Source organism: Pan paniscus, chromosome 4 (assembly GCF_029289425.2).
Source record: "Pan paniscus chromosome 4, NHGRI_mPanPan1-v2.0_pri, whole genome shotgun sequence".
Classification (NCBI taxonomy): Eukaryota; Metazoa; Chordata; class Mammalia; order Primates; family Hominidae; genus Pan; species Pan paniscus.
In genome coordinates, this window is record NC_073253.2 from 174,608,007 (window position 1) to 174,631,020 (window position 23,014).

The window sequence follows — 23,014 nt, forward strand, 5'->3', positions numbered from 1 at the left end:
CTGCCTCAGCCTTCCAAGTAGCTGGGATTACAGGTGCACACCAACACACCCAGCTAATTTTTGTATTTTTAATAGAGACGGGGTTTCACCATGTTGGCCAGGATGGTCTCGAACTCCTGATCTCAAGTGATCCGCCCACCTCAGCCTCCCAAAATGTTTGGATTACAGGCATGAGCCACCACCCCTGGCCTGGACCCTCTTTTTGACACGTGTGAGCATAGGCAGCAAGCAAGGCCGTGCAGAGAAGGGGTGCTTCCAGACTGCCGAGGCCAGGGGCGTCATTAAGGGTGGGACTGTCTCAAGAGTGTCATAGGAGAGTTGAGACCAACACGCAAGTGCTGGAGATGATGGTTGAGGCAGGAGCAAGGTTTTTTGGGGCTTTTAAGATGGGGTCTTGCTTGTAGCTCATAGCAATCATAGCTTACCGCAGCCTCGAACTGCTGGGATCAAGTGGTCCTCCCAACTCAGCCTTCAGAGTGACTAGGACTACAGGTGGGCACCACTGTGCCGGGCGAGTGTTAATTATTACCATAGGTTTAAAAATATGCTTTGTACTGGGTTTGCATAGGCCATTTCCCCTCTGTCTGCAGGGTACTGATGTCCCCATCTCTCTGCATAGCTGCAAAGGGGACCAGGGAGGCATTGCTGTGGCAACGGCCATGGCAGGGAGCTCCTTGTGTGGCTTTCACACTTCTGACGGGCTGAGATCCAGATCCAGGCCCCAGACCTGTGGTAATGCTGCCCATCGAGCCACCACCTGGGCTGAGGAGCAGAAATGAGGCCCCCAGGCCAGAGCAGAGACCTGCCGGGGCCACCTCCATCATCAGCCCTGATTTGGGGCCACCCTCTCATGTCCCTCATCCTCCTGCCCAGCGAAGCAGTGGCTGCTCCAGCTGGAGCTCCAGGAGAGAGGGCTAGGTTATACCTCGAACCAGAGCTTGGGTGATGAAAGGGCCCCACAGTGGAACCAGCCTGACTGTCCCCTTCCATCAGGCAGAGAGGAAAAGCATGGCACTCCCCCGCTGGGAAATACCCTGCAGTCACAGGATGAACTGGCTAGATGTGTGGACATTGCTAGGTCTTTTTTTTTTTATTAGAGATGGGGTCTCGCTCGGTTGCCCAGGCTGGAGTGCAGGGGCACAATCATGGCTCACTGCAGGCTCGAACTCCTGGGCTCGAGCCATCCTCCCATCTGAGGCTCCCAAGTAGCTGGGACCACAGCTATGTGCCACCATGTCTGGCAGGAGCAAGATTAAAGTGTACAGTGGGAAGCCATTCGGAGCTAAGCAAGATGCAGGCAGGAAAAGTAGAGAAGTGGGGACTGTGGTTGTGAACACTGTACTCCTGGCCAGACATGGGACAGGCAGGTAACTTTCTGGAGAACACCCTGCCAGCTGTAATCAGACACCCTGGGGCCCCTACGGAAAGGAGGGCACAGCTCCATCCTGGCCAATACAAGGCCAATGCATGGGTCCTCCATGGGACCTGTGGCTGTGGCACAGTCGCATATGTTTTTCATCCTTTTTACCCTGCACACGTTCTCTCAAGCACCTTTTATTTTTATTTTTTATTTTTTTGAGACAGAGTCCTGCTCTTTTGCCCAGGCTGGAGTGCAGTGGTGTGATCATAGCTCACTGCAGCCTCAACCTCCCAGGTTCAAGCGATTTTCCTGCCTCAGCCTCCAGAGTAGCTGGGACCACAGGTGCATGCCACTACATCTGGCTAATTTAAAAAATTTTTTTGTAAAGATGGAGTCTGGCCATGTTGCTCAGGCTGTTTTTTGTTGTTGTTGTTGTTTGTTTTTGTTTTTTTGAGATGGAGTCTCGCACTGTCGCCCAGGCTGGAGTGCAGTGACACAATCTCGGCTCACTGCAACCTCCACCTCCCGGGTTCAAGTGATTCTCCTGCCTCAGCCACCCAAGTAGCTGGGACTACAGGTGGATGCCATAACACCCGGCTAACTTTTGTATTTTTAGTAGAGATGGAGTTTCATCATGTTGGCCAGGCTGGTCTTGAACTCCTGACCTCAGGCGATCTGCCCGCCTCAGCCTACCAAAGTGCTGGGATTACAGACATGAGCCACTGCACACGGCCTCAAGGACTTCTGGTCTTTGCAGGGTCAGTTTGTCCTCTAAAGAGTTGTGCTTCTTGTGCTTTTCTGGCTAATATTCCATTTTGGACAACCATCCCTGCACAATCGCCACTGACAATTTTTTTTTTTTTTTGAGACCGAGTCTCATTCTGTTGCCCAGACTGGGGTGCAGTGGTGTAATCTCGTCTTACTGCAACCTCTGCCTCCCGGGTTCAAGCGATTCTCCTGCCTCAGCCTCCCGAGTTGCTGGGGCTACAGGTGTGCGCCACCTCGCCCAGCTAGTTTTTGTATTTTTAGTAGAGATGGGGCTTCACCAAGTTGCCCAGGCTAGTCTTGAACTCCTGACCTCAAGTGATCCACCCGCCTCCGTCTCCCAAAGTGCTGGGATTACAGGCATGAGCTGCCGCTCCTGGCCGCCACTGACAATTTTTACTGGCACTTGTTACAGTCCCAGATGCCACCTGTCACCTGTGTTAGGGGCTTCAGAGTGCCTAGCTGCAGGTTGAGGTCCTGGTCTCTCGTCACTGCTGCTTGCTGAGTCTGCTTCCGATGCATACGTCACATTTACTTCCCCACAGGCCATTCCTTAGCATCTCTTACTGCCTGGCCTCCTCCTTAGTCCATGTGGCTGGTACAGCTCTCACTCCACATTCTCAAACAGTTTTAAAATGTTTTTCTTTTGGCCAGGCGCAGTGGCTCACATCTGTAATCCCAGCACTTTGGGAGGCCGAGGCGGGTGGATCATGAGATCAGGAGACCGAGACCATCCTGGCCAACACAGTGAAATGCCGTCTCTACTAAAAATACAAAAAATTAGCCAGGCATGGTGGCGGGTGCCTGTAATCTCAGCTACTTGGGAGGCTGAGGCAGGAGAATCACTTGAATCTGGGAGGCGGAGGTTGCAGTGAGCTGAGATCACAGCACTGCACTTCAGCCTGGGTGACAGAGCGAGACTCTCTCAAAAACAAAACAAAATAAAATTTCTTTTTCTTTGATTTTCTTTTTGTAGAGATGGGAGTCTCATTATATTGCCCAGGCTGGTCTTGAACTTCTTGCTTCAGGCGATCTTCCTGCCTTAACCTCCCAAAGGGCTGGGATTACAGGCGTGAGCCACTGCGCCTGGCCTAAAATATCTTTCTATAATTCAATCTGTAGGTCAAACCTGCCACTCTACTGTAGTGGTAGAAACCGAATTTCAGTTAATTTGGAGGTTTTCCTGTCTTTCCCACAGGGGTATGGCACTGTCAGCGGAAGACTGTCAGATCTCTGCAGCATGACCCTCATCCTTGTTCCCAACCTTTTCTGTCAGTCACTGTCTGCCTCCCTTTCTTTGGTTGGCTGCCCATCAATGACCTATTATTATCATTGCCATAGATCCCTGAGCAGCACTCCCCCTCCCACAGTTGCCATTCCAATCTTGCTACACAGTATAAGAGCCCTCTTGGCTTCTGAGGGTTAAATGTTGCCATCCAGAATGGTTAAATGCCTTTCCAGAATTGTGTCATCCCCAAGACACTAAGGAGCCAAGTTCCATGGCAGCATCTCCTAGCCACAGAGCACAGCCACCACCAGCTTTCTATGACACCAGTGCCCCCTCACGTCCACATTCTGCATTGCCTTAGTGAAGGGCGCCTCCTCTGGGCAGTTCCATGAAACACCTTCTGGTCTCATGTAATAAATCCATTCTAACATTCCCACTTCCCTGAGCCTTCATCTCTACCTCATTAATGGTAGGCCACTATGGTGTCCAAGCTTCCGGGAGCCGTCTGGCGTGAAGACAAGCTCCAGCTGTCCTTTGACAGGACTTTAAATCCTGAGTCTTGGGGCATGCACCCTTGTCAATCAATGCCCCACCGGTCTTCTATTGCCCCCTCCCCGCCTGGATCTGGTACCCCACCTGGATCTGGTACCCTCACGATCGCTCCCGCAAGTGTTCTCCCAGGTCCTGCAACTTTTTGGGTGACTGAGTGATTTCCTCCTAGGGTAGGAAATATTTCACTGCTTGGGCTGTGCTGAGATGTGATCCTGCTTGTTGGTCTGGAGGCAATGAGAGGAGGTGGATCTTGAGGAGGATCAGTGTTATCTTACAGGGTACTCACCTGTAACAGGGAGATCTCTGCACTGTCTCCAGGCCAGATGAAGCTGTCCTCCTCTGTCAATGGGAAGAAGGCAGTTTCTGCTGGCCAGGATGCTTCAGGGGACTCTGGGGGCTCAAGGTTCTTTGGTACATCCACCCAAACATCCCACGTCAGGCCTAGGGTCCCATTTATTCCCTTTAAAAGCACCCAATGGGCTGGTTACTGTGGCTCATGTCTGTAATCCCAGAAGTTTGTGAGGCCATGGCAGGTGGATCAGTTGAGGCCAGGAGTTCGAAACCAGCCTGAGGAACATAGCAAGATCCCCGTCTCTACAAAAATAAAAATAGAAGCCCCCACTTTAGTACAGGAGACCTGCTGAGGATGCACAAGTGTCTTTTGCAGCTCTGCTGCTCTTGTGATGAAATATTGGTTCTCATTTTCAGCATGCTCTGCCTCCTGGCCACGGAAGCAAGGTTTTCTTTACATGTTGTCTTGGGAGAGTTCCTGCCTTTCACAGCATACTCTGAGTAGATAGCAGGCTGAACTGCATCTTTCATTCTCTTGCTTCAAAGCTGCTAAGGTGATTTAGAAAAGCTAGCCACCTCCATAATCCTTGCAACAGCAGCTGCTTCCACATCTTTCAAGTGACAAAGCTACTGCATAAGCCAAGCTTTCTCTTCAACTTCTATCTCCTTATCTACCACAGGTAAGAGTCTCATGCTTCAGGACACAAGGTTATCACCAACTGTGTGTGTGTGTGTGTGTGTGTGTCTTTGTTGCCTTCCGAATGGTAAGTGATCTACTTTTAGATTCCTATCACTAGGTCTGTCTTCTAGTGCTCCCTCTATTACTCATCGCCTTAGCTTGAATCCTCACAAAAACAGAGCTTGATCCTGGAACTTCGGCATAGTTAACTTGGGACATTCCAGGAAACTGTAATCCATGTAATTCCATGCCTATAATCCCAGCACTCTAGGGGCCAAGGTGGGTGAATCAGTTGAGGCCAGGAGTTTGAGACCAGCCTGGTCAACATGGGGAGAGAGATTGGGAAGAGTGACCCAGGGTACAGAACCATGAGCCACAGCTGCAGCTTCAGTCAGAGCAGGGCTGACCAGATATAACCAGAAGTCCCAACAGCATCCTGGACACCTCTCCTGCCTCCTAAGGGTGCAGAAATCTGTGACAATGGCTAAGCAGTATCTGCTCCTCTGGATTCAGGTGCCTATCTCTTGTGGAGCTTTGTTCATTCTAGAAGTATTTGGAGAGGTCCAAGCATCGTGCCTCACGCCTGTAATCCCAGCACTTTGGTGGCCAAGGTGGGCGGATCAGTTGAGGTCAGGAGTTTGAGACCAGCCCGGTCAACATGGCAAAACCCCACCTCTGCTAAAAACACAAAAATTAGCCAATCGTGGTTGTGCAGACCTGTAATCCTAGCTACTTGGGAGGCTGAGGTAGGAGAATCACTTGAACTCGGGAGGCAGAGGTTGCAGTAAGCCGAGATTGCGCCACTGCACTCCAGCTTGGGCAACAGAGTGAGACTACATCTCAAAGAAAAAATAGGCTGGGCGCGGTGGCTCACGCCGGTAATCCCAGCACTTCGGGAGGCTGAGACGGGTGGATTATGAGGTCAGGAGTTCGAGACCAGCCTGACCAATATGGTGAAACCCCGTCTCTACTAAAAATACAAAAATTAGTCCAGCATGGTAGTGTGTGCCTGCAGTCCCAGCTACTTGGGAGGCTGAGGCAGGAGAATAGCTTGAACCTGGGAGGCGAAGGTTGGAGTGAGCTGAAATTGTGCCACTGCACTCCAGCCTGGGCGACAAAGTGAGACTCCATCTCAAAATAAATAAAAAAATAAAAATAAAAATAACAATACAACTATTTGGAGAGGGCCAAATAAGTGGGGAGCACTTCTCCACACTGAGATACAGGTGGGAACAGAACAACAAACCCCATAGAGCTTATGTTTTAGTTGGAGGAGACTAAGAATAAATAAAATATGTAGTAGGTCAAGTGTTAATGGGTGCTAGAAACAAGAAGTGGGGGCCAGGCACGGTGGCTCACACCTGTAATCCCAGTACTCTGGGAAGTCGAGGTGGGTGGATCACCTGAGATAAGGGGTTCAAAACCAGCCTGGCCAACATGGTGAAACCCCATCTCTACCAAAAATACAAAAATCAGCTGGGCATGGTGGCGGACACCTGTAATCCCAGCTAGTCAGGAGGCTGAGGCAGGAGAATTGCTGCAATCCAGGAGGCAGAAGTTGCAGTGAGCTGAGATCATGCCACTGCATTCCAGCCTGGGTGACAGAGTGAGACTGCATCTCAAAAAAAAAAAAAAAAAAAAAGGGCCAGGCGTGGTGGCTCATGCCTGTAATCCCAACACTTTGGGAGGCTGAGGCGGGCGGGTCACGAGATCAGGAGATGGAGACCATCCTGGCTAACACAGTGAAACCCGTCTCTACTAAAAATACAAAAAAAAATTAGCTGGACGTGGTGGCGGGCGCCTGTAGTCCCAGCTACTCGGGAGGCTGAAGCAGGAGAATGGCGTGAACCCGGAGGTGGAGCTCGCAGTGAGCCAAGATCACACCACTGCACTCCAGCCTGGGCGACAGAGCGAGACTCCGTCTCAAAAAAAAAAAAAAAAAAAGAAAACATGAAGCGGGAAGGGAGGATACATTGTGCAGATACCTCAAAGAAATGAGAGTGAATGAAACTGGCAAGACACTGGGAGGGCACACCTGTGAGGTAAATCAGAGGGAAATGAGAAGAGCACGGTGCCCTAGAAACCAAGTGAAGCCAGGGTTTCAAGGAGGAGGGGTCAACTCACGAGACGCTGCTGATGCACTGCGATGAGGATAGAAAACTAGGCAGAAGCCTTAACCACAGGGAGGGCACAGCATCCTTGACAAGGGCAGGCGGGGGACAGTGGGACGTGAGAAATCTGAAGTTCAAGGTAGACCAGGTGCAGTGGCTCATGCCTGTAATCCCACTACTTTAGAAGGCCAAGGTGAGAGGATCACTTGAGCCCAGGAGTTCGAGACCAGCCTGGGCAACATAACGTAGTGAGACCCCTCATCTCTTCCTTTTTTTTTTTTTTTTTCTTTAGACGGAGTCTTGCTCTGTCGCCTAGGCTGGAGTGCAGTGGTGCGATCTCGGCTCACTGCAACCTCCGCCTCCCGGGTTCAAGCGATTCTCCTGCCTTAAACTCCCAAGTAGCTTCTACAGGCGCGTGCTACCACACCCGGCTAATTTTTATATTTTTAGTAGAGACGGGGTTTCACAATGTTAGCCAGGATGGTCTCCATCTCCTGATCTCGTGATCCGCCCACCTCAGCCTCCCAAAGTGTTGGGATTACAGGCGTGAGCCACCATGCCTGGCCTTTTTTTTTTTTTTTTTTTTTTTTTTTTGAGATGCAGTCTCTCTCTGTCACCCAGGCTGGAATGCAGTGGCATGATCTCAGCTCACTGCAACCTCTGCCTCCCAGGTTCAAGCGATTCTCTCCCCTCAGCCTCCCGAGTAGCTTGGACTACAGGCACAAGCCACCATGCCTGGCTAATTTTTTTTTTTTTTTTGAGACAGAGTCTGGCTCTGTCACCCAGACTGGAGTGCAGTGGCGCAATCTCGTGCAATCTCGGCTCACTGCAACCTCTGCCTCCCAGGTTCAAGCGATTCTCCTGCCTCAGCCTCCTGAGTAGCTGGGACTAGAGGCGGGTGCCACCACACCCAGCTAATTTTTGTATTTTTAGTAGAGATGGGGTTTCACCATATTGCTCAGGCTGGTCTTGAACTCCTGACCTCATGATCTGCCTCAGCCTCCCAAAGTGCTGGGATTACAGGTGTGAGCCACCATGCCTGGCGATGCCTGGCTAATTTTTGTATTTTCAGTAGAGACGGGGTTTTACCGTATTGGCCAGGTGGCTCTGAAACTCCTGACCTCAAGTGATCTGCCCGCCTTGGCCTCCCAAAGTGTTGGGATTACAGGCATGATCCACCACGCCTGGACTTTTTTTTCCTTTCTTCTTCTTTTTTTTTTTTTGAGATGGAGTCTCACTGCCGCCCAGGCTGGAGCACAGTGGTGCGATCTCGGCTCACTGCAACCTCTGCCTCCAGGGTTCAAGCAATTCTCCTGCCTCAGCCTCCTGGGTAGCTGGGATTACAGGCGTGTGCCACCACACCCAGCTAATTTTTGTATTTTTAGTGAAGACGGGGTTTCACCATGTTCAGGCTGGTCTTGAACTCCTGACCTCGTGATCCTCCCACCTCAGCCTCCCAAAATGCTGGGATTACAGGCGTGAGCCACTGTGCCTGGCCTTTTTTTTTTTTGTAGAGACAAGAATTCACTTTGTTGCCCAGGCTGTTCTCAAATTCCTGGCATCAAGCAATCTTCCTGCCTTGGCCTCCCAAAGTGCCAGGATTATAGGCGTGAGCCACCACGCTTGGCCCAAGACCCCCAGGTCTACAAAAAACAAAAAACTAGGCTGGGCATGGCGATTCACACCTGTAATCCCAGCACTTTGGGAGGCCAAGGCAGGCAGATCACCCGAGGACAGGAGTTCAAGATCAGCCTGGCCAATATGGTGAAACCCCATCTCTACTAAAAATACAAAAAATTAGGTAGGCATGGTGGTACATGCCTCTAGTCCCAGCTACTTGGGAGGCTGAGGTGGGAGAATCACTTGAGCCCAGGAGTTTGAGACTCAAGTAAGCCATGATCACACCACTGCACTCCAGCCTGGGTGACACAGCCAGACCCCATCTCTAAAAAAGAAAAAGAAGTTGAAGGGGGTTAAGAGCAAACAGGGAAGGGAGGAATTGGGGATGTGAATATAAGCAACTTTTTGGAATTTAGTTATAAAGGGAAGCAAAGAAATGACACAGTAGCTGGAAGGGGAATGTGGCACCAAGAAAAGACTATTTTGTCTCACTCTGTTGCCCAGGCTGGAGTACAATGGCACGATCATGGCTCACTGCAACCTCCGCCTCCAGGGTTCAAGCAATTATCCCGCCTCAGAGTCCTGAGTCGCTGGAACTACAGATGCACACCACCATGCCTAATTTTTCTACTTCTAGTAGAGATGAGGTTTCACCATGTTGGTCAGACTGGTCTTGAACTCCTGACCTCAGATGATCTGCCCGCCTTGGCTTCCCAAAGTGCTGGGATTACAAGCATGAGCTACTGTGCCCGGCCTTTTTTATTTTTTTGAGATAGAGTTTTGCTGTTGTTGCCCAGGCTGGAGTGCAATGGCATGATCCTGGCTCACTGCAACCTCAGCCTCCCAGGTTCAAGTGATTCTCCTGCCTCAGCCTCCTGAGTAGCTGGGATTACAGGCGCCTGCCACCATGCCCAGCTAACTTTTGTATTTTTAGTAGATATGGGGTTTCACCACGTTGGCCAGGCTGGTCTCAAACTCCTGACCTCAAGTGATCCACCTGCCTCAGCCTCCCAAAGTGTTGGGATTACAGGTGTGAGCCACCACGCCTGGCTTTTTTTTTTTTTTTTTTTTGAGACAGGGTATTATTATGTCAGCAAGGCTGGAGTGCAGTGGCACTATCATGGCTCACTGCAGCCTTGACCTCCCCAGGTTTGTGATCCTTCCACCTCAGCCTCCAGAGTAGCTGGAAATACAGGCGTGCGCCACCACACCCAGCTAATTTTTTACTTTTTGGAAAGATGGGGTTTCACCGTGTTGCTCAGGCTGGTCTCACACTCCTGGGCTCAAGCGATCCTCCCACCTTAGCCTCCCAAAGTGCTGGGATTACAGGCATGAACCACCGTGCCCAGCAAGAAAAGATTTTTTTCCAAGATAGAAGACCAAGTGAGATCCTCACTTACGCTTCTCTTCATCTCTCCTTTTTTGAGACGGAGTCTCGCTCTGTTGCCCAATCTGCAATGCAGTGGCACAATCTCAGCTCACTGCAATGTCTGCTTCCCAGGTTCAAGAAATTCTCCCACCTCAGCCTCCCGAGTAACTGGGATTACAGGCTTGTGCCACAACACCTGGCTAATTTTTGTATTTTTAGTAGAGACGGGGTTTCACCATGTTGGCCAGGCAGGTCTCGAACTCCTGACCTCAGATGATCCGCCTGCCTTGGCCTCCCAAAGTGCTGGGATTACAGGTGTGAGCCACCACACCTGGCCCTCATCTCTCCTCTTGCTTGACAAACCTACACAGCCTTTTTGACCTGCCTCCTCAAACCCAGAAATATTTTTGCAAAGCTCTATTCCCCAGAGGATTCTGAGCTGTAGGAGGTGAAAGCCAGGGTCCTTTGTTCCTACTTTCTTTGTTCCGACTTTCTGCTCTGTGGCTTTCATCTCCTGGGGCAATGAGTTGGGCTGCCCTTTGGCAGGGCTCAGGACCAGGGTGTGAAATTCTAGAGCAGAAAGAACAAAGTTAGATATTTCAAAATATCATCCTGCTCCTTTTATTTCAGGCCCTTGATCCACTTGGATGCCCCTTTCTTTTTTTATTTATTTTTTATTTTTGACAGAGTCTCGCTCTGTCGCCCAGGCTGCAATGGTGCGATCTCAGCTCCCTGCAACCTCCACCTCCCAGGTTCAAGCAATTCTCCTGCCTCAGCCTCCCAAGTAGCTGGGATTACAGGCGCCTGCTACCACACCCAGCTAACTTTTTGTATTTTTTTTAGTAGAGACGGGGTTTTGCCATGTTGGCCAGGCTGGTCTCGAACTCCTGACCTCAGGTGATCCACCCACCTCAGCCTCGCAAAGTGCTGGGATTACAGACGTGAGCCACTGCATCTGACCTGTAGATGAACCTTTCTAAACAGGGCCCGCACTGGGCTGTGGGACTCCCTGCCTTCTGCAGGTTTGGTGGGGCAGATACCTTTCTCCACCCTAGGACTGTATTTCTTTTCAAGTAGTCTGGCCAAAGCAATATTCCCTAAACTTTAGGCATTCTTGGATCCCTTTATGAGTTTTGCTATTTTGGCATGCTACATGTAAGTTTTGCTTAATGTTTTTATGTAAAGCATCTTCCTCCTTTTACTTCTTTTATTGTGATAAAATTCATATAAAATTGACCATTTTGAAGTGTACCATTCAGTGACTTTTATTACAATGTTGCAAAACTATCACCACTATAGTGCCAATTTCTCATCAGCCCAAAAGGAAGCCCCCTTGTGTTTACACACACACACACTTTGTCCTCCCATCCCTTGGTAACCTAATCTGTTTTTTGTTTTTGTTTTTGTTTTGAGACAGAGTCTCACTTTGTCATCCAGGCTGGAGTGCAGTGGCTCACTGCAACCTCCACCTCTCCGGTTCAAGTGATTTTCCTGCTTCAGCCTCCCAAGTAGCTGGGATTACAGGTGTCTGCCATCATGCTTGGCTAATTTTTGTATTTTTAGTAGAAATAGGGTTTCACCATGTTGGCGGCCAGGTTGGTGTCGAACTCCTGACCTCAGGTGACCCACCTGCCTTGGCCTCCCAAAGTGCTGGGATTACAGGTGTGAGCCACTGTGCCCGGCTGGATTTTAAAATTTTCTTTTTTTTTGAGACAGAGTCTGGCTCTGGAGTGCCGTCGTGTGATGCTGGCTCACTGCATCCTCTGCCTCCCAGGTTCATGCGATTCTCCTGTCCCAGTCTCAGGAGTAACTCGGACTGTAGGGCACGTGCCACCAAGCCCAGCTAATTTTTTTTTCCTTTGAGACAGAGTCTCACTCTGTCGCCCAGATTGGAGTGCAGTGGTGTGATCTCGGCTCACTGTAACCTCCACCTCCCAGGTTCAAGTGATTCTCCCACCTCAGCCTCCATGAGTAGCTGAGACTACAGGCATGCGCCACCATACCCGGCTAATTTTTTTGTATTTTGGTAGGGATGGGGTTTCACCATGTTGCCCAGGTTGGTCTCGAACTCCTGAGCTCAGGCAATCCGCCCACCTCAGCCTCCCAAAGTGCTAGGCTTACAGGCACCTGACACCGCGTCCGGCCAGTTTTTGGTATTTTTAGTAGAGACATGGTTTCACCTTGTTGGTCAGGATGGCCTTTTAACTCCTGACCTCGTGATAGGCCCGCCTCGACCTCTCAAAGTGCTGGGATTACAAGCGTGAGCCACCACGCCTGGCCGCAGGAAATCTGGATTTTTAATGTGGTATCTCCAAATTCTGAAACTTTGGCAACTAATGCAATTTTTAGAAGACTGTGGGCCAGGCAGACTGCATTCTATGGAGGTAGAAAAGGAGGCCCGAGGCTGGGCTCGGTGGCTCACGCCTGTAATCCCAGCACTTTGGGAGGCCGAGGAGGGCAGATCACGAGATTAGGAGTTTGAGACCAGCCTGGCCAACATGGTGAAACCCCATCTCTACTAAAAATATAAAAATTAGCCGGGCGTAGTGGCAGCGCCTGTAGTCCCAGCTACTCGGGAGGCTGAGGCAGAAGAATCGTTTGAACCCGCGAGGTGGAGGTTGCAGTGAGCCGAGATCGTGCCCCTGCACGCCAGGCTGGGCGGCAGAGCGCGACTGTCTCAAAAACAAACAAACAAACAAACAAAAAATTAGCCGGGCGTGGTGGCACATGCCTGTAATCCAGCTACTTGGGAGGCTGAGGCAGGAGAGTCGCTTGAACCCAGGAGGCGGAGGTTGAGGTGAGCCGAGATCGCGCCATTGCACTCCAGCCTGGGCAACAAGAGCGAAACTCCGTCTCAAAAAAAAAAAAAGAAAAAAAGAAAAAAGAAAGAAAAGAAAAGGAGGCCTGAGCCCGGCGCGGTGGCTCACGCCTGTAATCCCACGTTTGGGAGGCTGAGGTGGGAGGACTGCTTGAGCCCGGAAGCTCGAGGTTGCAGTGAGCCATCATCGCGCCACTGCACTCCAGCCTGGGTGACAAGAGCGAGACCCCGTGTTTAAAAATAAGTTAAAAAAAAAAAAAAAAAAAAAGGCCTGTAACAAAGACGCGACTCTCCAAAATGCCACACAGGCAAGTGGGGGCCGCACAGCCCATGGTTTCCAGAAAGCTTCTCTTGGGAATGTAAAATAACACTTACCCTGGGACTTCTAGTTTCTAAACCTCCTGAGCCTAGAGGCCCTGAAGACGGACCAAGTGCAAAGTCCCCGACCCCATACACCGTCCTCCGCTCCCTCCGCACCACACCCTTCATTCCCTGAGCACCGCGGTTCCTCCGTCTCCGGGACTTCGCCCTCCGTTACCTGGATGGCCTGCAAGGCCATTACCCGCCACTCCACCCTATCTGGGCCATGTCGGCTGCAAGCTTGGCTTCCACTCCGCACTCCCGGAGAGCCACGCGCAGACCCTCCTCCACGGCCCCATCACACCCTCCCAAGATAGGCAGCTTAGGCTTGCGTCCCCTGCCGACACCCAGCACCGAGGGGCAGTCCCCGAGGCCACGCAGACCTCCCCAACCCACACGCAGAGACCGACCCAGGGAACCGCGGGAGCCAGCCCCGCGCTGGGGCAGTGGCAGACCCAAGGCGCGAGGCGCGCATGCGTAGCGCGGCCTTTATTGCGTCACTGCGAGTCCAGAGCGCACGGCTGGATCATGAGCACGCCCCCGCTGGCGCCTGCGCGCTTGCGCATCTTCCTCTGCCCGGCGCGCGCCGCAGCCGTCGGGATCACCTCGGGGTTGAGCTTCTTCTCCAGCAAGTGCATGCGCGCCATGGTCTCAGTCAGCATGTCTATGAGCAGTTCCTGCTGCAGCTTCAGGTAGTTGTTCTCCTCCAGCAACACTTGGCTTTTGGTCCGCTGCACCTGCGCCTTCCAGCCCCAGGCGGTCCGCGAGAGCAGCGGCGACCGCGTCCTCGCCAGCTGACTCTCAGTGGTCCACCGCCCGCCGCGGAACACGAAGGCCTGGTTGCTGAGGCGCATGCGCGGCGCGCCGTAGGCGAGGCCCAGCTCGGCCTGGCGCGTGTTGTGGTCCAGCAGGTAGAAGGTGGACAGGGAGGGCATGCGGCGCAGCGGCGGCCGCCGTGGCGAGAAGGGCCGCGAGATGTGATCGGCCCAAAACTGCTGCAGCGTCTGCCACAGGCGGCTGGCATGGCTCGTAGCCGAGCACTCGAAGGTTGCCAGGGCGTGGACCTTGTAGGGCACGCAGGTGCTCGAAGGGGAGCCTCGGGAGCGCTGGCGACTCGTGCTGCGCTCTTGTCTCGGGAGCCCGGATGTCCAGAATGATGAAGGCGAGCCAGGGGGCGCTGCTGGGAGACAAGAGTCCGGGTGAGCAGCGTGCTTGGTACAGGCCGCCTCTCAAACCGCGAGGCCGGTGGACACGTCTTAGCCCTGCAGCTACGGCTGCGGCTGTGTCTCACCAGCTGCTGGCCACCGAGGAGCCCGTCGTTCCACGCTGCACAGGCAGCAGTCTCACCTAAACCATCTTCCCCAAAGACCACTGAGGATCAGGCCCTGGGATAGATATGCAGATGAAGGACGGGAGGAGGGCCTTGTTCTGAGTTGCAGCTGGAAGGGTGAGGGGTAGGGAATGGTAGCAAGACAAGTAAGTAGGTATTTGAAGGAGGAGTAGGACTTTGCCAGGTGGGTTGAGGATGGAAAATGGAGAACTTCTAGGCAGAGGGAAGAGCCGAGCAGGGCTTTCTTTTTCTTTTTTTTTTGGTACTGAGTCTCGCTGTCGTTGCCCGAGCTGGAGTGCAATTGCGCGATCTTGGCTCACTGCAACCTCCACCTCCCGGGTTCCAGCAATTCTCCTGCCTCAGCCTCTTGAGTAGCTGAGATTACAGGCACCTGCCATCACCCCCACCTAATTTTTGTATTTTTAGTGAAGACAGGGTTTCACCATGTTGGCCAGGCTGGTCTCGAACTCCTGACCTCAGGTGATCCACCCAAGTCGGCCTCCCAAAGTGCCGGGATTACAGGCATGAGTCACTGCGCCTGGCCTTTTTTTTTTTTTTTTTTTTTTTTTTTTTTGTATTTTTAGTAGAAATGGGGTTTCACCTTGTTGGCCAGGCTGGTCTTGAACTCCTGACCTCAGGTGATCTGCCCGCCTCAGCCTCCCAAAGTGCTGGGATTACAGGTGTGAGCCACTGTACCCGGCAGGGCAGGACTTTCATATTTCAGATGTGAACACGAGCTTGGATAGGATTGGTGCTGGGAAGAGCAGAAGAGGAAGCTGGGAAGGTGGACCAGTGCCCTATGTGAAGGTGCCCTACAGGCAGGCTCGGAAGCTTAGACTTCCTTTTGTGGGTAAGAGGGAACTGCTGAAGGATTAGAAAGCCGGGGTAGATCTGGATTCTGAAAGCAATCTGGGAGGATATCTAACATAGCCAACAGCATTATTGCCCTCATCATTCAGTCATTTGATAGACTTGAACTAGCATCTGCTCTGTGCCAGACTCTGGTCTTGGGAAGGGGACCTGAAACAGCCTCTGCCTGCCCTCAAGATGCTCCTAATCCAGCTTGGAAGACAGATGCGTGTATAGACCACAGTCCAGTGTGTTCACTGACATCCTGGGGTGTGTGCCATGGGCTAGACCTATGCATAGGGCTCAAAGTATCAGGGATTGTGCACACTAAACATGACTTTTATTCCAAACAAACTGTGCCCTCAGGGAGTCCAAAGTCCAGATAACACACAAGTCCCATTTTGCTCACTTCTCTCTGCACCCCCCCACCCCTGCCCAGTAAGTGCTGATTCTATTATGTGAAAAAGGGAGCTATGTCTTGTTTCTAATTCCTCTTCTGCCCATGGGCAGTGAGAAGGGAAAGAACTGGAGCGGGGTTCCCTCTGTTATGCCTTCGTTAATTCATAATACACTTATCCCTCACATATAGGTGGACAGAGGCTGGATGGTACATACCATCCCCAAGATCTGGTTCAGGGAGATGGTCTCTGGAAGCCCACATCCAGGCCCACCCTTGAGATTGTATCTTCTCGGAGGATGTTTCCCTGTTAGTCCTCACTGTATGTTGTGCCTCACCTGGAAGATGGGGTGGAGTTGCTGAGCTGCTGTCCCAGGGCTAGTCCCATCTCTGACCCACTCAGCTCTTGTCCACCTGCTATGACTCACAATGCCTCCAGGCCAGGCCACCCCAGGACAAGAAGGGGTGCTGACCGCTGAGCTGTCAGATAGACTCTGGGCTCCCCCCTGCATGCATTCAGTGCATCATTGAGCACCTACTGTGTTCTAGGAACAGTTCTAGGGAAGTAAAGAAGATATTCCCTCACTGAGCTGTCATTCTTGGCAGGGGAATGAAGGGAGTGATCATAAGCAGAGTCCAAGACAGGAATTTGTTCTAGGGGAACTAACAAGATAGTCTCTCAGGAAGCTTAACAGAGCGTATCATGGGTCAGGTTCTCTAGAAGCAGAGCCTAAGCTGAGCATTCTTGTTCAAGTGAATTACTGGGGAAGTGCTCTCAGGAGAAGGGGGTGAGGGAAGCAAGACAGGGCGAGAAAAAGGCTAAGGCTGAGCCAGAGTGTGGTCTCACGTGGAGACTAGCTTCCGCTTGCTCTCATGGGGAACTCTGAGCACAAATGGCACCACAGTTAGGCCTCCTTAAAGCAAGGGAGCCCGTCTTTTGTACCCTCCTTCTACATGTCAGTTACTGGCCGGGGCAGCTGAGAGTTACCAACCAGCTCCTACAGCACCTATGGGACGGGTGCACCACCAGTGATAGGGATCTCAGTGGGGCGCCAGCTGAGGACGGAGGGAGGTAATAGGATAGATGATGAAAGGGCAGACTGGCCAACATGGCAAGACCCCATCTCTACAAAAACAAATTAGCTGGGCATGGTGGCATGCGACTGTAGTCCCAGCTACTCAAGAGGCTGAGGTGGGAGGATCACCTGAGCCCAAGAGGTGACAGCTGCAGTGAGCAGTGATTGTGCCACTGCACTCCAGCATGGACGATAGAGACCCTGTGTTTAAAAAAAAAAAAAAAAAAAGAGGGCCAGGCACGATGTTTCATGCCTGTAAATCCCAGCACTTTGGGAGGGAAAGGTGGGTGGATCACCTGAAGTCAGAAGCTCGAGAACTGCCTGACCAACACGGTGAAACTCCGTGTCTACTAAAAATAGAAACAATTAGCTGGGTGTGGTGGCGGGTGCCTGTAATCTCAGCTACTCAGGAGTCTGAGGCAGGAGAATTGCTTGAACCTGGGAGGCAGAGGTTGCAATGAGCGAAGATTGTGCCACTGCACTCCAACCTGGGCAACAAGAGCGAAACTCCATCTCAAAAAAAAAAAAGGAATGATTAAATGAATAAGAATATCCAGGCCGGGCGCGGTGGCTCATACCTGTAATCCCAGCACTTTGGGAGGCTGAGGCAGGCGGATCATGAGGTCAGGAGATCGAGATCATCCTGGCTAACATGGTGAAACCCCGTCTCTAATAAAAATACAAAAAATTGGCCGGGTGCAGTGGCTCACGCCTGTAATCCCAGCACCTTGGTAGGCCGAGGCAGGCAAATCACCTGAGGTTGGGAGTTTGAGACCAGCGTGACCAACATGGAGAAACACCATCTCTTCTCAAAATACAAAATTAGCCGGGCATGGTGGTGTATGCCTGTAATCCTAGCTACTTGGGAGGCTGAGGCAGGAGAATCGCTTGAACCCAGGAGGCAGAGGTTGCAGTTAGCCGAGATCACACCACTGTACTCCAGCCTGGGCGACAGAGCGAGACTCCGTCTCAAAAAAAAAAAAAAAAAAAACAACCCTAATTCTGATACGTACAGTGAAGAAAACAAACCAGGGAAATACAGAAAGTGATTTTGGGACAGGGTGAGGAGTAGGAAATAATTTAGATGTGGTGCTTGGTGAAGGCCCTTGACATTCTTGCTAAAACCTGAACAATAAGGAGACCCCAATCCCTTGAAGACCTGGGGGTAGAGGAGGGAAGTGGCTGGGCATGTTTGAAGGACACGTGCCACGTGTGCGGACAGTGGAAGGAAATGACGTCAGTCCTACCTACTAAGCCCACCCACCTGACTGCAAGGGACAGACCCAGATCCACAGGAGCTCACAAGCTGGGGCAGAGCCCGGTGGTGGTGCCACCTCCTAGGAAACTTCTGTAATAGTTTTATTGAGGTATAAGTGACAAAATCAACTACATTTATTTATTTATTTTTGAGACGGAGTCTCGCTCTGTCGCCCAGGCTGGAGTGCAGTGGCGCTACCTCAGCTCACTGCAACCTCCGCCTCCCAGGTTCACGCCATTCTCCTGCCTCAGCCTCTCAAGTAGCTGGGACTACAGGCGCCTGCCACCATGCCCGGCTAATTTTTTGTATTTTTTTTTTTAGTAGAGATGGGGTTTCACCGTGTTGGCCAGGATGGTCTCGATCTCCTGACCTCGTGATCCGCCCACCTCGGCCTCCCAAAGTGCTGGGATTACAGGTGTGAGCCACCGCGCCCGGCCAACTACATATATTTATAATGTATAATGTGAAGTATTTCGATAATTTGTTATGTGAAATCATTCCCAAAATCAAGATAATGTATCCATCTGGAGGTATCCATTACCTTTTTTTCTTTTTTTGAGAGGAGTCTCACTTTGTTGCCCAGACTGGAGTGCAGTGGTATGATCTTAGCTCACTGCAACCTCTGCCTCCTGGGTTCAAGTGATTTTCCTGTCTCAGCCTCCCAAGTAGCTGGGATTACAGGCGCCTGCCACCACACCCAGCTAATTTTTGTATTTTTAGTAGAGATGGGGTTTCACCATGTTCACCAGGCTGGTTTCAAACTCCTGGCCTCAAGTGATCCATCTGCCTCGGCCTCCCGAACTGCTGGAATTACAGGTGTGAGCCACCGCGCCCAGCCTCAGTATAGATTTTTTTTGGCATTGGCTTCTCGCCGCATAATTATTTTAAGATTTATCCATGTTGTTGCATTTATTAACAGTTCATTGCTTTTTATTGCTGAGTAGTATTTCATTGTATGGAAACACCACACAATTTGTTTTTCCATTCAGCTGTTGATGCACATTTCGGTTGTTTCCAGTTTGGGGGCTATTGCAAATAAAACTGCTCTGAACATTTTTGCTCATCTTTGTGTGGACATACGCTTTCATTTCTCTTAAGTAAACACCTAGGAATGGAATGACTGGGTCATATGGCAGGTGCATGTTTACCTTTTTATTAAGCCACTAACAGTGAGTGAAAGTTTCTGTTTCTCTGTATCCTGGCCAACACTTGGTTTGGTAAACCTTCATTTTTAAAAAATTCGCTTAATTAAAGGTGGTGGTGGCGTTTTTGAGACGGGGTCTTACCATGGTGCCTAGGCTGGTCTCAGACTCCTGGGCTCAAGGGATCCTCCCACCTGAGCCTCCCAAAGTGCTAGGATTACAGGCAGGAGCCACGGGGCCCAGCTAGTAAGCCTTTTTTTTTTTTTTTTTTTCCGGCTCACTGCAAGCTCCACCTCCCGGGTTCACACCATTCTCCTTCCTTAGCCTCCTGAGTAGCTGGGACTACAGGCGCCCGCCACCACGCCCGGCTAACTTTTTTGTATTTTTAGTAGAGACGGGGTTTCACCCTGTTAGCCAGGATGGTCTTGATCTCCTGACCCCATGATCCACCCACCTCGGCCTCCCAAAGTGCTGAGATTACAGGCTTGAGCCACCGCGCCCGGCCAAGCCTTTTTAATTTTAGCCATAGTGGTAGCGTGTCTAAATTGTGGGGTTTTTGCTGTTGTTTTGTTGTTGTTTTACATTTTTAACAGCAAGCTCATCCTTAATAAATTTATTTTACTTATTTATTTATTTTTTGAGATGGAGTTTCACTTTTGTTGCCCAGGCTGGAGTGCAATAGCATGATCTCAGCTCACTGCAACCTTCACCTCCTGGGTTCAAGCAATTCTCCTGCCTCAGCCTCCTAAGTAAGTGGGATTACAGGCGTGTGCCACCACACCTGGCTAATTTTTTTTTTTTTTTTTTTTTTTTTTTTTTTACTAGAGACAGGGTTTTCACCATGTTGGCCCGGCCGGTCTTGAACTCCCGACCTCAAGTGATCCATTTGCCTCTACCTCCCAAAGTGCTGGGATTACAGGCTTGAGCCACTGTGCCCGGCCTTAATAAATCTATCTATTTATTTACTTATTTAAATTTTGGAGGCAGAGTCTCGCCCTGTCACCCAGGCTGGAGTGCAGTGGCGCAACCTCGGCTCACTGCAACCTCCGCCTCCTGGGTTCAAGCGATTCTTCTGCCTCAGCCTCCTGAGTACTTGGGATTACAGGCACACGCCACCACATCCGGCTAATTTTTTTGTTTATTTGTGTTTTTTTTGAGATGGAGTTTCACTCTTGTTGCCCAGGCTGAAGTGCAGTGGCACAATCTTGGCTCACTGCAACGTCCACCTCAGCCTCCCGTGTAGCTGGGATTACAAGCATGTGCCACCATGCCTGGCTAATTTTGTATTTTTAGTAGAGACGGTGTTTCTCTATGTTGGTCAGGCTGGTCTTGAACTCCTGACCTCAGGTGATCTGCCCACCTCGGCCTCCCAAAGTGCTGGGATTACAGGCGTGAGCCACCGCGCCCAGCTTTTTTTTTTTTTTTTTTTTTTGAGATGGAGTTTCGCTCTTGTTGCCCAGGCTGGAGTGCAGTGGCGTGTTCTCGGCTCACTGAAACCTCTGCCTGCTGGGTTCAAGAGATATTCCTGCCTCAGCCTCCCAAGTAGCTGGGATTACAGGCACCTGCCACCACGCCCGGCTAATTTTTGTACTTTTAGTAGAGATGGGGTTTCACCATGTTGGCAAGGCTGGTCTCAAACTCCAGACTTCAGGTGATCCACCTGCCCTGGCCTCCCAAAGTGTTGGAATTATAGGCGTGAGCCACCACGCCCTGCCTAATATTTGTATTTTTAGTAGAGACAGGGTTTCACCATGTTTGCCAGGCTGGTCTCAAACTCCTGACCTCAGGTGATCTGTCTGCCTCGACCTCCCAGAATGCTGGGATTACAGGCGTGAGTCATCGTGCCCAGCCTCATCCTTAATAAATTGAGGTTTTAATTTGCATTTCTCTAACAGCCAATGCTATTAAGCATCTTTCCATGTGGGTATTTGTTATCTATTTTGATGAAGTGGTTGTTCAAGTCTTTTTTTTTTTTTTTTTTTTGAGACGGAGTCTCGCTCTGTCACCAGGCTGGAGTGCAATGGCTCAATCTTGGCTCACTGCAACCTCCACCTCCCGAGTTCAAGCGATTTTCCTGCCTCAGCCTCCCGCGTAGCTGGGATTACAGGCACGCGCCACCACACCCAGCTAATTTCTGTATTTTTAGTAGAGATGAGGTTTCACCATGTTGGCCAGGCTGGTCTTGAACTCCTGACTTCAAGTGATCTGCCTGCCTTGGCCTCCCAAAGTGCTGGGATTACAGGTGTGAGCCACCAAGCCCGGCCATCTTTTTTTTTTTTTTTTTTTTAGTGGTTCAAGTCTTTTTGCCTATTTTAAAAATTGGACTGTTTGTCTTAATGATTGCAGTTTTTCTTGTTGTTGTTTTGAGACACGGTCTCACTGTTGCCCAGGCTGGAGTCTACTGGTGGTGTGATCATGGCTCACCACAGCCTTGACCTCCCCAGGCTCCAGTGATCCTCCCATGTAGCTGGGACTGCAGGGAGGCACCACCACACCCTGCTAACTTTTGTATTTTTTAGTGGAGATGGGCTTTTGCCATGTTGCAAAACTCCTGGGCTTGAACTCCTGGGCTCAAGCGTTGTGCCTGCCTCAGCCTCCCAAAGTACTGGGTTTACAGGCGTGAGCTACCATGCCTGCACAAATTGCAGTTTTTGTTTGTTTGTTTGTTTCTTTGAGACAGAGTTTTGCTCTTGTTGCCCAGGTTGGGGTGCAATGCGCAATCTCGGCTCACTGCAACGTCCGGCTCCAGGGTTCAAGCAATTCTCCTGCCTCAGCCTCCTGAGTAGCTGGGACTACAGGTGCCTGCCACTATGCCTGGCTAATTTTGTATTTTTAGTAGAGACAGGGTTTTGCCATATTGGTCAGGCTGGTCTTGAACTCCTGACCTCAGGTAATCCGTCTGCCTTGGCCTCCCAAAGGTCTGGGAATACAGGCATAAGCCACTGCACCCGGCCTGCAGTTTTTTTGTTTGTTTGTTTTTTGAGACATGCCACCATGCCCGGCTACCGCTCTGTCACCCAGGCTGGAGTGCAGTGGCATGATTTTGGCTCACTGCGACCTCCACCTCCCGGGTTCAGGCCATTCTCCTGCCTCAGCCTCCCAAATAGCTGGGACTACAGGCACACGCCAACACGCCCGGCTAATTTTTTTGTATTTGCAGTAGAGACGGGGTTTCACCGTGTTAGTCAGGATGGTCTCGATCTCCTGACCTCGTGATCCACCCTCCTCGGCCTCCCAAAGTGCTGGGATTATAGGCGTGAGCCACCGCGCCCGGCCTGTGCTCTGTGTTCTTGTGCTTGGTCTGTTTATCGTTGCACCAATACTGTTGATACCTGGTAGTGTAAATCTTCCAATAATATTCTTTAAGATTGCTTCGGCTTTCTAGGTCCTTTGTATTTCCATATAAATTTTAGGATTTGATTGTCAGTGTTCACAAATAAACCCTCATGCTCACTGTTGAAAGCTTTCTCTTCTTGTCATGAAGACACTCAAGAGCTTAAATCAACCCCCAGAAGGTTGTCTGATGGACATGGAATCAGAGCCCAGGAATGTTTTAACCAAGCCAGTGATTCATATTCATTCTTTCTCCCTCCACAGTGTGTCTATGTTATTAAAGTCAATTTTCGGCCACGCACGGTGGCTCATGCCTGTAATCTCAGCAATTTGGGAGACTGAAGCAGGCAGATCACTTGAGGGCAGGAGTTCGAGATGAGCCTGGCCAACATGGTGAAACCCTGTCTCTACTAAAAATACAAAAAATTAGCTGGGTGTGGTGGCGCACACCTGTGGTCCCAGCTACTTGGGAGGCT

The 23,014-nt window shown here is 50.9% G+C and overlaps 2 protein-coding genes across 3 annotated transcripts in view; one reads left to right on the top strand and one right to left on the bottom strand.

The window, feature by feature from the left end:
• Window positions 1-13,627: 13,627 nt before the first annotated feature.
• CBY3 (chibby family member 3) lies at window positions 13,628-16,117 on the bottom strand. Its single transcript, XM_034961300.3, has 3 exons — window positions 16,068-16,117; window positions 15,180-15,259; window positions 13,628-14,381 (listed from the first exon to the last, which is right to left on the bottom strand). The coding sequence occupies exons 1-3, from the start codon at window positions 16,115-16,117 to the stop codon at window positions 13,651-13,653; spliced, it is 861 nt and encodes a 286-aa protein (XP_034817191.1). The 3' UTR covers window positions 13,628-13,650.
• CANX (calnexin) overlaps window positions 13,664-23,014 on the top strand; it is a 51,847-nt gene continuing 42,496 nt past the window's right edge. Inside the window, exon 1 of one of the 2 annotated variants that reach the window (XM_034961197.2) lies at window positions 13,664-13,845. The gene's annotated coding sequence lies outside the window, so the exon portion shown is untranslated. The remainder of the gene's footprint in view (window positions 13,846-23,014) is intronic. The other variant, XM_055112906.1, reaches the window with a different exon arrangement.

Excerpts from the sequence above, each read along its gene's own strand:
- CBY3 (XM_034961300.3), bottom strand. The coding sequence starts at position 16,117 with ATGGGACTAGCCCTGGGACAGCAGCTCAGCAACTCCACCCCATCTTCC. Across the intron at positions 15,260-16,067 it reads AACTCCACCCCATCTTCCAG|CTTCCTCTTCTGCTCTTCCC; the intron begins GTGAGGCACAAC and ends CCACCTTCCCAG. Across the intron at positions 14,382-15,179 it reads TGAAAGTCCTGCCCTGCCGG|AGGCGGCCTGTACCAAGCAC; the intron begins GTACAGTGGCTC and ends TCGCGGTTTGAG.